The 19,088-nt window shown below is 35.2% G+C and overlaps 1 protein-coding gene across 9 annotated transcripts in view; it reads right to left on the bottom strand.

Annotated features, from left to right (window-relative positions):
- The window catches only part of Hipk (Homeodomain interacting protein kinase), a 116,174-nt gene that overhangs the window by 12,107 nt on the left and 84,979 nt on the right, over positions 1-19,088 (bottom strand). For 8 of the 9 annotated variants that reach the window (XR_016317762.1, XM_089711436.1, XM_089711440.1 and 5 more), the window contains exons 3-14: positions 14,858-14,997; positions 10,215-10,426; positions 8,062-8,131; positions 6,826-6,961; positions 4,101-4,319; positions 3,599-3,753; positions 2,934-3,110; positions 2,319-2,472; positions 1,962-2,063; positions 1,416-1,526; positions 534-707; positions 135-248 (exon numbers count right to left, since the gene is read on the bottom strand). Coding sequence is in view for 8 of the 9 variants with exons in the window: in XM_089711436.1 (XP_089567562.1) it covers positions 135-248; positions 534-707; positions 1,416-1,526; positions 1,962-2,063; positions 2,319-2,472; positions 2,934-3,110; positions 3,599-3,753; positions 4,101-4,319; positions 6,826-6,961; positions 8,062-8,131; positions 10,215-10,426; positions 14,858-14,997 (1,764 nt within the window). In the remaining variant the exon portion in view is untranslated. The remainder of the gene's footprint in view (positions 1-134; positions 249-533; positions 708-1,415; positions 1,527-1,961; positions 2,064-2,318; positions 2,473-2,933; positions 3,111-3,598; positions 3,754-4,100; positions 4,320-6,825; positions 6,962-8,061; positions 8,132-10,214; positions 10,427-14,857; positions 14,998-19,088) is intronic. The other variant, XM_089711442.1, reaches the window with a different exon arrangement.

The raw sequence follows: 19,088 nt of genomic DNA, 5'->3' as shown, positions 1-19,088 counted from the left end.
CGACATTATCTCATCGAAAATCTTTAAACGTTATTGTTCGTATCTATTGTCTGTTAATATGTAAACGTTTTCCCAAAATTTCGACATAGAACCAGCTTTTAAACTATCTGATTTTTTTAATAATTCTCTTTTACCTGATAAGCCGGCTGGCACAGTATAGACGAGACGAACTGATGCGGAAAGGGCTCAGCTCTCGTAGCGTACTGCCGCCCGCCCACCGCCACCCGCCCAGCACCATACAGCTGATACTGAAAGTGTTAAATAAATAAATAAAATAAATAAATATTTCAGGACAATTTTCACACACGGCACAATCTGATCCCATACTAAGCTTTCGCTTGTGTTATGGAAACCAGATGGCTGATAAACATACATATATAATTTTTAAATAAATACTTATATAGATAATTAATTAACACCCAGACACAGAGACTACTATATAGATATTGTGCTGTTATAGTACTACCTACATAAATTGTAATAATCTTGTATGTATTCCAAAAATAATCACGTATATAAGGGCAGTAACATACCAGGTTATCATAGGGCGCCGCCCTCAGCCGCTGCTGGTTGATAGTGAGGGCCAGGTGGTGGGCGGTGGAGGGCGCGGGCGCCACCACGCCGCCCACGTACTCGCCGCCGCCCACGCCCACGCCCACACCGCCCACGCCCACGCCACCCACCCCGCTCCCGGACCGGCGGCACACCTGCACATGACATACATATTAAAATAAATATAGATAAAAATTGATACAGTGTCATTTATAAGAAGCTATTTTTGTAAGGTAATTTTACTTGCATTTTTGATATCGTACTTGAATATTAAATCGTACTACTACTTAACGTCAATCAAATGTCTAAAAAATGCGAACATTGTTGCATTATATATCTTTTTCATTCAAAATACCTAAAATTTACAACTATTGTGGATATTTCTCTAGCGATTTAACGTTTTAATTTAATTTCATAGCAAATAATGGAACTAAATTTTGAAAATCATCCTTGTTATCTTACACTAAACATCTTCAGACATCACTAAACCAAAAATACTGACAGAATAACATTTTTGTCTCCATTTTTCTTTCTCTACCCTAAAGCTGTAAATAATACTAAGTCATATCAATTTTTCTTCGCTCTCCCACCCTACAGTTCTAAAAAAAAAATGTGTGCGTGTACTAGTGTACACACCTAAGAAGTGAAACTTCTTTATGACCTTATTTTTCAAAAAATAATTTAATATACAATGCAACTTTACAGAAATACGTCGAATCACGCGTGTAAGGGATAAAAACAAGATGGCGCGTAACGGAAAAATGTCACGCGTAACGAAAAAATGTTTAACTATACTAAATTACACTAAATTTTTTTCCAACCCCGATAAAGAAGTTTCACTTAAAAAAAACAAACAAACATACCTCCATCATCTGCACGGACGCCTTGACGTTGTTGCAGTGCGCGTAGTCCACGAGGTGTGCGAGCGTCACGAACGCGTGGTTCAGCGCTTCGCCGGGGGTTATGCGACGCTCCTGCGGACACACATTAGGTTTAATTATTTGTATTATGAATATTTATTCATATTACAATTACAGGATTTTTAAACATTTAATACTAATTGCATTTATAAAATTTTATGCAGACTTAAGATAAATGTCCCTTTAATGTTATTTCCAAGATTCAATCAAAAATTAGAACAAATACAAAAAATAAATAAATCTTTATTTTTACTAAAATATACATAAAATAGGCTAGGGTTGTGTTGTAAATTAGCAAATAATATTCAAAAGAATTAATAAAGGACCCGATTATAATAAAAACCACGTTAAATTTCAATATTCCTAACTTTATTAATAAAAACTACATACTCTTTTATTTAAGTCTAATGCAAATTCAATTCTGACAAGTGCACAGCAAAAAAAAAACATAACAAAGACTTATATCAACTAATTTCAACAACCACTCACTTGGTCCATAGTGAGCATCCTCTTGAGTAAGTCAATGAATTCCCTTCTGTCCGCTTTCTCAGCCAACAGTTGGCCGCCCTCCAGATCCGTTGGAACGTTCACCTGTTATTTTAAAATTTCTATCAGTAAAAATTTCTAATTAATCCATCAGGCCCCGGAATCACAGACACGCTGTAGTAAGTAATTATATGAACTGTTTTTGTTATTTTATTTTACGGAGTGTTATTATTTTTTTTGTCGACGGTACCAGTTGATGTGCCTGTGACGTCATTTTGTAACGGTCATCGACGGCCAACTCGAAGCGAACGGGTAGTATGTGTGTGTGTGTGGATATGAGCTATTACACATATCACAAACCTGTCCGATATCGTCGAGGCAGTTGAATATGTACTTCCTGGCCTCCTTGCTCTTGATGCCGGTCTCTAGTTCGTGCTCCTCGGGAGTCTTCAGCCGCCAGAACGGGTACGTGCTGTCCACGTCGCGGTAGAAGAACTTGGCCGTTTTTGATGCGCTAAGAAATTACAAATATTTAATTATACAATGAATATATCGTGTTTGAAATATAAAGAGTTGCCAATACAAAATTATAGAAGTTTCTGCTATTCGCCGAAGAGTCTAAGAAATTAGGAATCTATGTTTGACATTTTCACGCAAAACCAGCTAATCTGTACAAAATTGGGCACAGATATGAATCATAGTTTTGATTAGCACATAGGCTATACACGCGAAAAATTTGAATTATTTATGAATGAGTGTTTATTACTTTCATGCATCCTAATTGAATCTGTACCAAATTCGGTACGTTTCTGTAGAGAATTTCTTATTATTAAATTTCTTATTATTAAATTATGGAATGTATGTATGTATGTAAAAGAAAATACGCTTTGTTGCTACTTTTGACCCAGTTAACAGACATTGAGGCTCCTGATAAACAGTTTATATGCAATTCATAATGTTATAATAATCACACACCTGTTGAGCATATGCTCAGTGGGCAGGCCCTGCGTCTGCGAGATGTACCGAATCTGGTCGTACTCCGAAGACCCCGGGTACAGCGGCCAACCCAGGAACAGTTCCGCGACCACACAGCCCAGGGACCACATGTCGATCGCTTCGCAGAACGCTAGCCCGAGGATTATCTCTGGTGCTCTGGCAATGTGGACAGTTTTGGTCAGTTATACACCCATATTATTACTTAATATTAAAAATACAAGTCGGTTAAAAATGTGTTTAGTTGTTTTTAGTCAACGACGCAATGGAGCATTTTGATTATATTCATATCCTTTTTTGTATCTAGACATAAGTCTAGAGAAAGAAATATACTACTTTTTGATTTGTAAAACATCTTATATCCGTGGTAATTTAATTAAACTACACGGACGAAGCCATAGGCGAGAAGTTAGTAATGTATATGGTTATTCTCAGTATAGTTACGCAAAGATACAAAAATAAATATGGCATATTTTGATTTGCTGTGTATTCAAGTTCATTAAATGTTGTACATACGCACACATGTGATTGTGCAAGCGTGCGTGTGCGTACGTATAATTGCGTGCGTATGTATACATATATAGAATTTATGTGTTGTCTGTGTGCGTGCATGTATGTGTTATGTAGTGTATTTATGGAAACGTTACCTATAGTATCTGCTCTGCAGGTAAGTATTGCAGACGGCCTTGCTGACATGGCTGGCGCTGCCAAAGTCGATCACTTTGACGCGATAGGGCTGCCGAGCCGGCTCCACTAACATTATGTTCTCGGGCTTCAGGTCCGCGTGGATCAGACCCAGTTGCTGGAAAACATATACAGTTAAAGTCATATAATTTGATATATTATTTTTTCTATACATTTTTATCATAGTGACAATGAATTTTAGATTGAAATACAGACCGATTATATTGGGAATAATTAATAGTTAATAGATTAATGAGGCGGTAAAAATTACAATTTATCAGTCATGACACAAACTTATTAAATACTGAATAATTAAGCGAGTTATTGAAAGGAACTGATGCAAAAATTCTTGGAAACACTATTTCTTTTGAATCGAACTACCTTAACTTGAGAGAATAGCAAGAAAACGACACTATAGGTACTATTTATATCCTGAACCAAACGTAAACTGTCCAATATACTCACTTTAAGCTTAAGCAGCGCCGTCAGAACTTGCTGCAGTATCGGCCTGATGTACTTCAAGGGAAGGGGGGAGAACTTGTTCTGCTTGAGGAAGTCGTACAAGTTCTGCTCGAGCATCTCGAACACGAGGCACGTGTGCGAGCGGTGCTGGAAGCACTCGTACGCGCGCACGAAGTTGAACTCGTCGGCCGACTCTTGCGACAGCCGCGAGAGGATCGACACCTGGGTAAAAGGTAACAAAATAACATTAACTATACTAATAATATAGGCAACATCGAGGAATTAGATTATTAACACTATGTTAATAATATTATATAGAGGATACATTCGTTTTGTTTTTTTGTTATTTGTTAAGATGTAACTCAAAAACCACTGAATCGCTTTTTATAACCAATTAAATCTTTACCGAGCTGAAGAGTTTACTTATTTGACTAACCAAATTGAGAAATTAATTTTGTGTAGATTGTTCATTTATCGGAAGGCTATAAGGCACCTAATAAATCACAGCTATGTAAAATGTATTGAAATGAATATACTAAAATATGAGTACCACAAAAGCTGATTTAAAAAGGGCAACTTCAAAGACACCTTAATTTGAATAAGTGATAATAACACGAAAATAATAGAGTTAAAACATAGTGTCGTTCTTGTTCGTATTGATTGTGTAATTTCATTTCTAAAACGAAAATGTAGATAAGCATAAACTACTGTCATAAATTTCTTTCTTTGTACGATTTCCGAGATAAACAAAGCTAAATTTGAAAGTTTTTATTAATATACTGATCTCAACGCAAAAGGAAAAACAAAAACAAGCAAGTTTTGAGGAAAATCTCACAAAGTTTGATCAGTAACAAAGAAGGACACGGTCCAAGAAAAATTGGGACAGGGCCGGCGACGTAGAAACGTGAACTCAATAAAGAGTGTGATTTGCATTCCTGCTTCTTGTTTGTAATTATATATTACCTATCTCATTTATTTTTAATTCCACTTTATCATGAATTATTTTTAATTTAAACAACATGTATTTCGGACTATTAAATTAACTTACAAGATACAGAATGTCATAATATGTTTTATTGTGTAACGACCCTGAATATAATTTGACTTGAACGAAACAATAACTTCCAAAAAAATCCACAACGACATCCGCCATTGCGTCCATACATACTTCAATCGCACCATTACTCATATTTTTATTTCTCGTCTGTCTTTCCCAAACTAAACATAGCCTGGCAATTATCATCTATCGTTATGTGTGATATCTCTCCGCTCTTTACACACAAACATACGCTGGCCAGACGCCAGTTCGACCGTCCGCTAGATAAAGTGGTTTGCACACTGGGTACCCTATACCAACGTCCCAATTTTATGTTGTCACTAATTTCTAAATGCGAGCGACAATATTTTACTTGGCGCTTCATTTGGTTGCAAAATATTTTCTATTAATTTCGTATATGACGCAATGACAGAAATATTCGAGAAAATGTTTAAGACTGTATATCGAAAAGATTGCAAGACTTTTTCAATCAAATACGTCGAGAAAGTCATTTGGCAGAGCGCTACAAACGAAAATTTAAGTACATCGAACAAAAACACCGGGACATTGAGAGATTGTCGCCTTTCACGCGCTCCTTTTTATTTCCCCGACGAAACGGTTTGTCTTGGCGCGCACCCAGTCAAGATGGCGGACGCGAAACAACATGGCGGCATAGTATAAAGAGATAATAATAATAGTTTAAAAAAACTAAAAAACACGCTTTTTATAGAAACCGAACTAAAAAATGGAATAATTTTATCAAATTAGTGTATTGTCATCGGTCCTCAATAAATCTACAAAGTTTGAACGAAATCTGGCCGTTTAAAGTGGGTCAAAATCGCGCCCAAAGAAGTCGGTTACAAACAAACAAACATACAGATGAAGCTAATACATATAAAGCGTGTAAAAAGTAAGTTATCTTCGAACAAAGGCACATCGACTTTGCTGTGAGCGGTCGGTGTTTGTTTATACAATTATTTAAAATACCAATGTGACAAGTGGCAACCCTGCGCCCCGCGAATTTAGGTACCGTGCGCTCCTAAACGCCGGGAGTCGGCCTACTTTTATCTTTATACTATGATGGCGGCGAAAACGACGATCATATAGCTATTATTTACAAAACCGTTCTAGAAAAGCAGACTGTATGAGTGTATAGTCAATCCTTAGGTGCGGGCGTCGAGTCGAAAAATTGTTTTGCTTGCAAAGATAAACAATTTTCTTTCGTGCATTAAATTAGTCCGTCCGCATTGGTGAATGTATCGTGAAATTGTTTGCGATATTGGTCTAAATTCGGTTCAGAGGATTGTCTGTGAAGACGAGATAGAAACTACATAAATCAAGCTCTATGCTTCCATATTTTTTTTTTATATAATATGATATTTTTACATTGTATCTAACAAAACATTTCAAAGTTATATCTATGCACTTTTTGAGATTTATATCATTCAATAAATCGTATTATCATTAGCCATATAAGTACTCGTAGCTACTGTCTTGCGTTATATGAACTTCTTACTCTGCATTGAGCACTATTTGGTTCTGGAAAATCACGTCTCCGACTTTAATTTTTCTTGTAACAAATCTCTTGCCGATTCACAAGTAGTGGTAAAAAAATGTATTCATAAAGATCACATCCTAAAGTTAAAAGTTTACCCACAATACTTATTTAAGTTTTCTATTATTATTATTCACCTCAATCTGCCCCTGCCTGGCATAGCTGGGGTGGTTCTTGAGGATCTTGATGGCGACTATCTCGTTGGTGCCCTTCTTCCAGCACTTTACCACCTGACCAAACGTACCGCGACCGAGGAACTCCAACACCTCGTACCTGTAATGCCAAATAATCAATATTAATAATGGAAAACATAGTATAACTGCAAATGAAATGAAAACTTAAACATATCTATATTAAATACATACGAGGTACATGGTTGTTTAATAGAAGTCGCCCTATAACAATCTGAACTTTTAGGAACCATGACATTAATTACAATCTGGTGAAATGGTAAAAATGTTATTTTTCTTGTAGTAGATTTTAGATAATTGTAAATTTTAAATTAACAGCAAATATAAAATGTACTTTACTCATATCCTTATTTTAGACATTAAGTAACATCGATTAACAAATAGCATCGTTTTGTGTCCACAAACTTGTTATAAATTATCCGGCACAACGATTCAGACCTCATCTCAATACAAATTAAAGGTAAAAAAGCAAACAACAAAATAATATTATGTGGGTTAAAAGTGGGCGGGCTGTATAAATATTTAACGAATTAATGCATACGCAATACTATCCGATACGATGTTGCTCAATATTATTTAACGAACACGACCGTGGTTCAATTTAAATTATTTAAATAAACCAACTATTTACCAATGTTTTATCTATGAATGTTTTATTAACCAATATCCAACTAACCACGAGTCAATTTGAAGAAAGATTTGCTGTAAGAAATAAATATACAAGGGAACTTTTTTGTTACCTTATAGATTTTCAATTTTTGGGGTTGAAGTTATAGAAAAAATAATAAAATTAAAATATACGTAGTAACAACTTGGAAATGATTTAAACCTCAAACTATCTTTCGAATATCTTAGAAGAGTTCTTAGCCATAACAAGACGCGTGTGTTATTGTGTGTACATTAAATTAATTAGAATAATTTGTTTTCTATTTTAATATTTTTAAAAATTTTAATATTTGCACACCCAATCGATGTAATTTTGTAATTAAATTTGAATTGACACGCATTTTGCGTTTCAAATCTTTTAAATAGGCATTAATTCTCAATTCATTAAAATCAACCAAATTAATCCTATACGTAACAAATGAATGGCCTTCAGTTCTCCTAGGGCTACCCAATTAATTACACTAATACAACTCAATTAAAAAAAACTATTCTACTACAAAACAGTACAAAACTCACCGATTGGACGAGGAGTAGAGCACCTCGTGCTGCACCAGCTGGTAGTCCCCATCGCCGCCGCAGCCGGAGCCTGCGCGTGCGCAGCGTGCAAATAACAATATAAATATACGTCGAAATATTGACAAAATATCATTATTTGAAGGGTATTATTTTGCTAATGTCATGCTAAAATCAATAGATATATTATGTAGAATTCCATACCATTTAGGATAATATTCATTATACAGATAATATTCAGATCATCGTTTAGAATTTATACTATGTCACATGTAAATGTAGTTCTACAGTATAATACATCTTCATGCTATATGTTAGTGAACAAGTAAAAAATTTTTCTCTAAGAGCGTATACGCACTATGCGGGTAGCCGTCCGGCTGACCGCAAGCACAATTATGTACGTAATATTCATTTCTATGCGCACTGCGATGCGGCTACCGCAGACCGCACAGTGCGCATAGAAATGAATATTACGTACATAATTGTGCTTGCGGTCAGCCGGACGGCTACCCGCAATGCGGCTACCCGCATACGCATAGTGCGTATACGCTCTAACTTAATAATAGAAACACGAAGTTTAAGATAAACAAAGTTTAAGTACCTAGTAATTTCAAAAGATATAAAAAATTATGTTCGAGTAAATGGTAAAATTCGTAATTTCATATAGGTATGTAAAATAATATTCGTAATTGCGGTCATAATTACAAGAATGCATGCATAAATAGAGTCAAATGAACGTCATTAAAGTTCCACAAACATCATAAATTAATTATTATTTATTATAATGAGAGTAGATTAAATTACTTCCGAAAAATGCAAAAACAAATGCAGTTCTATTAATTAGGTATCCAAATTACGCGTAATTTGTTAAGAACACTAACGATCGTAATATTTTAAAAATAACGTAATGACGCTCATTTGCTTTATGTATTGTTAAAATTCGGAGTCATTAGTGACGCATATAAGTGTTTGAATATATTTAAACTGTTCTATGAACAGAAAAACATGATGTACCATAACAATGGTTGAACAAAATTTATTTTCAAAGTCCTATAAGCTGCGGATAAAACGATCTCAAGCCAAGAAATCGAAATAAAATAATGAGAAAGATTATTAATTATTAATGATTCCGAAATTAGTATCCCAATTCCCAATAACCAGGGCAGTGCATAAAATTTCAAACAGACTACACGATGGTGGTTCATATCATCCGTTGAAGACAGCTGTTACCTCCTCGTAGAATGGTTGAAGTTTTGTACAGTTATATATTATTACGCGTGCATCTTACCTTTAAATACTTCCCTTTAGAGAATAGGTATTATTGTATTAATAATCATCTACTAATCAATGTTGAATGACATCAAAAAGTAAACTAACAAAAAAAGAGCGTGTGTGCCGAGCACATCTTTGGCAAGATTCAAAGATACCTACCAAAATCATCGTCTTAGTTCCATGACGCGACGGTATTGTCATGACGCGGCTTTCAAATTTTACACTCAACGCGCCTAAAGAAGTTTCACATTAAACATAAATGAAGCTAATTATTCGAGCAAAAAAAATAAGATGCAGCGTGTTTTAAATACTATAGAGCTATTTAAATCAGTAATCGTATTGTAATATAAATTAATTGGAGTACATTCGTCATTTATTTTATAGTCATAGATGTTTGAATAATTTATTTACATTTATCATTCAGTGCGTAATCAGTTCAATTGAATAGAAATGTAAACGATATATGTCGAGTGAAACAAGCTTGTAATTTATAATTACAGCTATGAGTTATAGCTATTTACATTGAGCATTTGTATGATATATTCAGGTCTGTAAGTTGAAGCCTAAAGGTCAATATTGAAAGTTTATAATTATCTCTATTCTATCACAAGGAATAGTAGCTATTTATTTCTACTAGTAAACTAAACGTTTCTGAAATTTATAGCACATCTTGCTTTGACAACATGAAAGATCATGGCTATTAAATATTGTGTGTGATCATCTGAATTTATTGTTCCTCATGCGAGAGGTATTTTTACGAATCGATCTCAAAATTCTCCAAGCTTCAACTTACACACCAATAAACAAAAAACGACGAACGTACTCTACTCTTAAACAAAATCTACACTAATCAAAAGGAGGTAACAACAATTGGTTGATCATACGTTTGTTACCTTGCGGCTGGGCCGGGTGGTTGGCCCCGCCCGCCGCGAGTTGCTTGCTGTGCGCCGTCGTCGTGCCGCCGTGCGTGCCGCCCTTGTGCCGCGCGCCCGTGACCGTGATAGTGCCCGCGCCCGTGACAGCGCCCGTGCCGGCCGCGACCGCGCCCACGCCACTGGCCGCCACCGCCTCGCGCCTGCTTCTGCTATCTCCCACACTACAGTCGAAAGGAATAACCCTTGTGTTATAATTCGTAAAAAGTCGTGATGTTTCCACATTTAGCAAGATCTGTGTTATATGCCGTGATATTTAATGATGTTTCGACAGTTGTTTTAGCAAGATCTGTTGTTAGTAAAATCCCATAACACTAATACGTGGATAACTTTGAAATTTTATTTGTATAGTACAATTAAAACAAATACTAAGTGAACCTTTTTACATAGAGCGTTCGACACTATCAACATCAAACAGGCACCAGTGACCAGACCGTCTTTTATCCTATACATATTTATAAATGAGAATCCGCGCTTAATATTTCGAATCTGTCCAATTCGTCTAACCAATCTGCTGGCACTACGTAAATTAATCATAACTCGAATGTTTTGCACAACTTACAAGTTAGAAATTAGGTATTAGTCGAACTGCGTATTACAAGCGAACTACAGCCGTCAGCGGGTAATTCGTCAGCGAAGAGCTAAAACAGGAAAGTTTTCGAGTCGGTATTACGTGTTCACAACACTGAGATTGGATAGGGAATTGGGATCAAGTGATCCCGCGCCGTGTGCGCTCAGCTCCGATCTGATGAGTTGAAAAACTTTGATGAGCTCGCTTTTTGTTCGCGCGCCTCCCAACAGTTTTGCTTCAATGGGATTCTTCAGAACTTGTACATAGTACCAACATACATAAAACATATTTTTATTTTTTCGCGGTCTAACGAATGTATAGCTAAATAACGAGGGTACAGACCTTTTTGCTAATTTACGATTTACTTCTATGAAAGCAAAGGAACATTTATTAAGTTCTATAAAGTTTCGAAATTAAAAATGTTATAAATTTAAAAATAATTTGGAAAATCCAAAAGTGCACGCCTCATAATTTTTTTTAATAAATATTTATTAATTATTATTTTTGTTTATTTAATAACAATTAAACCACATCGAATCAGACCCTGAAAAATGAAAGGGTTCTATTCCTGAGCATACTCAAGCGTAAGAGAAAAAAAAAGACTCGATTAGTAAAGTATTTCGGTCGCTATCGTGTTAACAAGAAAAAGGATCCGCACAGACACACGGACGTCCAAGACAGAACTTTTTTAAACTGTTTTTTAACTAGTTTAAATAACAAAAATGTCATCAAAAATATCATGAACGTTAAGAGCGAGCGCGCACGAGCAACTTTGTCTCCGCAACTATTTTGTCTCTCCACCCATGGGCTAGTATGAAAGTGCGCGCACGTAGCGACGCAACTCCCCTTACAAATTGATGGGAGAGACAAAACAGTTGCGGAGACAAAGTTGCTCGTGCGCGCTCGCTCTAAAAATAGTGTTTTTTCTTAATATGTGTGTGTATGTATTATCTTTCAAGTGCAATGTATGATACATAAAGACATTTTAGGAGGCGTGCAATAGACATCACTTTCTTATTTATAGAGGAATATTCCAATACATTGTTTGAAAAGCTTTATAATTAAAAGCCATTGTATTAAGAAAAGCTTCTTAGATGCTAAGAAGATTATACTTATTCTATTTTCTCTAACGAGCTAATAAATAATTTACAGAAATTTTCAAGACAAAACGGGAATTAACTTTAATTATATTATGTTATAAGATAACATCGTAATGGATTTTTATATCTCAGTATTTACATTAAAAAAAACATGTTAATACATCGTATTGATATATTTCCTGATAAATACTTTAAATTGAACATCAATAGCCAATTTTTTATGTATTTCGATTCTACGTGTATACGGAAACAAACACATTTAGACATAACATCACGTCCATATTATCTCATTAATAAAGTAAATATAAAATTTTATTATCAGGGCATTGGTATAATTATGTAAATCGGTATAACATAATAAAACGCTCGAAATAAAGACATTTATCGCTTTTTAACCATTCAAAGAATTTTATGTGACATGGTATTGGTTTTAATATTATAGCTGTTTGTTTAAAACACAGTTAGTTCAAGAGGTATAGACATATTGTAAAACGTTTCACGTTTATCGTTTAAAAAAAGTCACTAAAGTTTTATACTTTTAATTTTGAGATTTACGATCTTCATAGAGCCAACCGGGCGTGCGTTAGTTCTAGACAAATCTACTGCAATCAGCGAATAACAAACTTACAGCTCTTCAAAATCAAACTCCTCCTCATAGAAATCCTCGGCTTCAAACTTAATCCTAGGTACGGAGAGATCCATTTTGCACAAACCACTATCTACACTATTTTACACTTTACACTATGCACTTTACATACAAAACTAACGGAACATTTTAAATTTGCACGTGAATCGCTTCAGCCGGCGCAAGCGCATCGTAGCCGCTTGGGGTTGGAATGACGGCGGGTAGCGCCGGGGGTGCGTGGTGGGGGTTCAGGTAGCTAGGGGTCGCTGCGAGCCCCGAATTCCGTACATTGTGCGTAGTAATAATAATAATACCAATTCTAGCTAACTGTGGGAATGTGATTGTTTGACGTTTCGCCCATTGTGATACCGCGTACGGTCACTTGTTGTGTAGTATAAGTAGTACTAGCTACGTATTTATTTGCGATTCGAAACGTGAGCGAACAATGTTAGTATGGAACGGTTGGAAATCTTGAAACAAATAATAAAGGGTGAATTTACTCGGGGGAAAGTTTATTTATTTACGTTATTGCAGTGTACTCGACTCTGTTTATTTCATAAATGACCTATGGCGCCCTTGATACAAGACCGATGTATATCGACAACATTGACGCGATGTAATTAAATTAATGTTTTTGTAACTTTCTACTGTAATAATTAATCTTAATAAAAAAATCTATCATTCGACTACGTGACCTGATAAAGGCGTATCAATAATGCGGAAGACGTATAATAACATAAATTATATAACAAACCTATAGTTTTTCAATATTTCGCATAATTTTATCTTTTGCTAGTTCTACATATAAACATTATTTTTTTTAAATACTCTCTGGGTGAAGCTCAAACTAATAGAAAGAATTAACTTCCTTGATCTTTTTTTGTGCGTCGGTAATAGTAAAGATTTTTGGCAAAGGTTTAAGCAAAACAAAAAAACGGTACCAGGGCATCATAAATGGCCATAGCTGTTAAGATAGCAGTTTACCGTTATCGAGCTGAGATAAGCGCTTTTTGTTCGTATCAACATTTATAAATATTTGGCGAAGGACAATAGATATATACATATATGTATATCGATGTACTAGCATTTTTCAACGTCTTCGGTTGTTCCCTTATACATATGTAATTATGTACATATTAAATTTCATCTCATTCAGTCTAACGGATTGTGTATTGACATTGATGATGAAACAAACATACTTTGCATAAACTGCTGTTGATTAGTGACTAATAACACCACAATTTTGCGCGATCTTGATTTTAAAAACAGGCAAATAAGACGTAGAATAATTCTATTGTTGATTGGTCGCGGATTTTCCCAAGTTATTTGAACAGGATATTTGTTCGAAATGTAATTGTTTTACAGTGGAAATATTTATGAGGAAATTAATTTGAGTACTACAAATTGTGTAAAAACTTGTACCTATTGTCATTGAAACAATATTTTGAAGCAAATATACAGCTACTTTACAAAAAAAGACTGTAATACGGTAATAAATACTGAAGTACAGTTATTTTGATAAAGCATACGTTATACACAGAAATAACACATTGAAATGGTTATGAAAGACAAGAGTCGATGAGAATGTGCTGTATGAAGTAGAATAATGAAACATCGAAAGCTTGCGTTGTCCAGAATTATGGAAGAAGAGATGTTTGTGTCCTGTTATTTATTATACTGTGGAGAGTGGTCATAATGAAGGCGGGAGCGAGAGCGGGTAACAAATGGTGGTAGATACGATGTAATTAAAGCTGTGTAACATTGCTTGAGCAAAGCATGAATTATTGAGACCCATGGAGTCATTTGTCTGTTCATCAATGTAACCATAATCATGAATTTGTTTATATTGATAAACATTTGCAATTATAAAGACAATAGAAAAACTTCTCTATTGTCTGATTGGCGTAGTCAAGGTCGCTCCCGCTTTCAACCACCTCTCCTTGGCCAATGATATGATACCTAAGTAAAAAAGTATAGATAGGTTATTAGCTTTTTGGAAATGGTACGTCGAAATGTGGCTACTGACTAATTACTTAATTAGCCATAATTTCCTTCAGTTGGCTCTCTATCACTCACGAAAGTTGAATCATGGCATCTCACTTTGACGTCTTTTGTAGATCGATTGTTGTAAACCTATCTACACTTTTACTTATACCCTTGACGCATACCCAGAAGCTCCCTATCGAACATGGAACACAAACAAGCATGAGATCCGATGACGAGGTGACAAGTCGTGCGGCAGTATAGCAGTGACGCAGACCACTCGCCACTGCGGAACGAACCTCGACGGTATACTGACGTGTTATCGCAACAGCGCGTGCTGCAGTGTGCTGGCGGTGCGGGCTGGGCGGGCGGCACGGGCGAGCGCCGCTGGGCATCGCACGCGCGGCTCGGCACGCCCGGCGGCCACCGACCACCGACCTCGCTCCACCACTTTTCCTGTTAACAAACATACACACAACATTATAACATTCAGTTTTTTTTATTTGCCTTATTTTCTACGTAGGTAAGTATTTGCCTTAGTAGTTTTTGATTGCTATTGGTCTATTGGACAGGCGTCTATTTTCTACGTTTAAACCATTGAATAGAATTGAATGATATTTCACATGAACGTTAAAAAGTTGGAAGAACGGAAATTTCAAAATTAATTTACATCTAGATATTATATGAATACAGACATTTAAAACCTTCTATTTTAAATAAAACTTGCACCATGAAAACCGGATATCTTATTTAAAATGATTATAATTTATACATGTACATACTATGTATTTTTAATAAAACTTGCACTTTAAATAGCCGGCGATTTCATTTCAAATGTTTATAATGTAATATATGTATTACCAAAATTAATAAAATAATAAGTGTCCACTCCAAGCTTATCAAAAACAAATATAAAACTATATACCAATAAGAAAAAAAATACATTAGAACATCGAGAAGCTCTCAGCTTGTTTTTACATATTTATGAGTGATAACAGAATCATGAAATATTCCAGTTTCGACAAACAAATTAATTACCATATTACACGCGTGGATTGCTCTATAATTATCTATAGTCTATACTTTGCACCTGATTAATCTCGTCAAACATAAATAAATATTTATAGTATTAGTAACAAGCTGACCTGACAAAGATTGTTCTGTCAGGACTGATAAGGGTGCTCTTAGGGGTATAAAAAATAGTTTACGACTTACGACGACTTCGGTCAAGTTACTTCGAAGGATTTTCGATACAAACTCTGTGACACGCGAATTTTATATACCTATATGTAAGTACATATAAGTACATATGTATATGGATAAAAGGATCGGTCGGAGCTCTTACGAAGCTCTCTATGTAATATTCACTTAGAACTACCACTCTACTCTTTATGGTTAACATTACGGACTATTTCATATGAGTATCAACTCTTCCTTCCAAATACATATTATATCCTACATACAAAATATATATTCTTTATTCAAGAGTGAAATAAAAGCTACACATTAGGTTTTCGGAATATGACTATGATTATGACTCCATTCAATCACAATTACATAAAAAGAAAGCACTGATAATGAAACTTTATTAAATACATATAGGTATTCAAAATGATAGTTAAAAAGTCTTAAATGTACAATAATATACTTAAAATACCCAAAGCTTTTACATTTGACCTTGTCATTATGTAACAAATAAAAATCGATGTATCTAATGTAATTATAATTGCCCCTAAACGTACGAATACAAAGAAAACACACATTATCCACTTTTAAAAATTAATGTGCGAGTATGGTTTTGCTCTTTCGCTTAACCTAATCACGTAGATATATAAGCATTAAGCAGCACACATACCTCCTCATATAATAGGTTTATTTGTAAGGAATAACGGTATATATTATAGAGCTGCATTTTCAGTCAGAGGAAAACTATCATTTTGTTGACAACTGGTAGTTATAAAAGAAGAGCGTTTATCGTGGTCAAATGATCAAATCTAATGAATAGGAATGTTAGGAATGGCGGAGGAATTGTGAAAGACTCTTGTAATCTAAAAATAGCATCAAATAACAGTATTTACATATCGTTGCATCTAGTACATACATCTTCAGCTATACATCGAAATTCTCCATCAGATCCAAAAATAAGAGACACAAAAACGAACTTTGTATCTAAATTGCACAGGTATCACAATAGCGTATCAACAAATGCCCCACAAAACACCAAAGCGAGTGGGAAACACACACACGCACACACAGGTGTACACTGTACAGGCATAGTCCGGTTACAAACTAGTCAAACCACCGAAGACAGGCGTCTAACGAGGTTTATTTCAAACGCGGAGCAACTTTTTACGAAGTGACTAACATTTAGTTACTTTTTCCGAAGTTGGACAAAGTTGGACGTCGGACGAGGCTATATTTCAAAGCAGCCACTACTAGCTACTTTGTATTTTGTGCTGCATGTTGAGTTCCAACATGACATTATTTGCGAAGTTACAAACATTGATCATTGTGTTCGAAACTTCATCTTTGTGCCGTATGAATATTGCTACCTTAACTGAAAATTCAAATGAAATGCATGGATAGAAGATACATAAATTATGTATGATCGACTACAGTTAATTGCTCATAACGGAATAATCGTATTTGCATAATCAAAACAAACAAGGCTTCATTATTTAAAAGCATCAATTTCACTGATGAAACTTTTCACACGTTTAAGGGTGCACTCACACACATCAGTCACCGTCAAGTCACCGATGACTGATCGGTGACGGTTTGTGTACGTATCCACAAACACCAGTCACCGTCATGTTGTCCGTCAGTCACGTCGCCGGTTTGACTGAATCATTGAACACATACATCAGGTTAGTGAGTGATTAGACGTGTGTCACGCTAGAGAACATGTAGCAATTGACGGTAGCACGACGCTGACTGAACTGAGACGTGACGGCACCGGGTGAGTGGGGATAAAAGTATGATTCATGTATGGAAAGATTATTTGACGTGCCTGAACGGGGACGTCACTGATAGATTTCGTGCCGGCGACTGTCGTGTGGGAACAGAGTCATACTAGAACTATTGATACATATTTTTTTTTAATCCGGTCCGGTGACGTGCCGTGACGGTGACTGATGTGTGTGAGTGCACCCTTAAAGAGAACCGAACATAAAATATATTAAATTAATTCGTAGACTGTCACACCATAACAAAACACAGTACCAATTGCGTATAACGCAAATCGCAATAATTGGATGGATGTCAATACTATGCTCATGAAATAGCAATTAATAACCGAGTGGACACAGAGGATGGGCGGTGTGATTGGTGCGCTTGCGCCGCCAACGCTCGGAGCACCGTTAACCGCGGTTCGCTGATAACTGGGCCGTGCGAAATTTCGATATGCGCCTCCTTTCTAATGAACAGTATTCATTTATTATGTCGAGAATGTATTATAAATTATAATATAAGGTGTGACGTTTCTCAGGATCTACAGGTAAAGCTTTCGAGTGAATCCAGCGGGAGCTGATTGAAAAAAAAAATTGATAAGAGAAACAGAAATAGTAAGTAAATTTTCTTTTATGAGGAGACACGAAACAAAATTTTACACATAATATTTTCACTTTTATGGATTTTAACATAACATATTGTTTAAAATAACATCCTGTTATTTCGAAAATTCCGCGAAAAACATAATTTGGTAGAGATAAACCATAGTTGTGAACAATATATAGCAGTTTATTTTATTTAATTTGAAATAAAAATAAAATATTACATACCGAAATATATGAGATGTGTTCACGTGTTTTTAAGATGTTTGAATAGTGAATACTTGTTACCTAATCACATAAAAACAACGCAATTGATTTCGATAACTATCATCACACGCAATAAGGTACATCAATTTTGTGCGTTTGTTCGTCAAGAAATGGCTAGGTCCAATTTGAAAAATTATTTCTCCCGCAGAATACTACATTAACTACGAGTGTTTTTATTTTCTTTTTTTACTTCCAGTCAAATCGAAAAGAGCCAGCACGAGCTGCTAGTACATAACGTAAACTTAATACAACAGCGACACAATAACAGTACCATCTGAAATTTGTCTTCGTTAACAGTGAAATTAGTTACACACATAAACATTTGGCAGCACAAAGCCTCATCAGGGCGCACACTTTGTATTATAATCAACGCGACATTATCATCGCGTATCAAACGGCAAACGACCCGTGTATAAACATCGTTGTTTACTTCGCTCATACGAGCTGCGTAATTAACGAAAAAAATATGTCTTTGCAGAGATATAATATGAAATCCGTTTTTTTATTGTATGTATATTATGTTGAGTTCAATAGTATGTATAAAATATAAACGTTATAATAACAGATCAATTATAAAACTATCTCTATCTATCTTAATAATTGTCATTACTGGTATTTACAAAGCTACCACCATCTTCTTTAAGTTATAACAACGTTGAACTTTCGTTTTTCTTCTCATTATTTTTAAACCTACCTATTTAATATTTAACAATTTATCTATATAATGTC

This window comes from Colias philodice, chromosome 26 (genome assembly GCF_061535455.1).
Source record: "Colias philodice isolate Cphi_HAF_F1 chromosome 26, ilColPhil1 Martin Lab GWU primary, whole genome shotgun sequence".
Classification (NCBI taxonomy): Eukaryota; Metazoa; Arthropoda; class Insecta; order Lepidoptera; family Pieridae; genus Colias; species Colias philodice.
The sequence above is the reverse complement of the archived record's forward strand: the minus strand, read 5'-3'. Positions and strand labels throughout refer to the sequence as shown.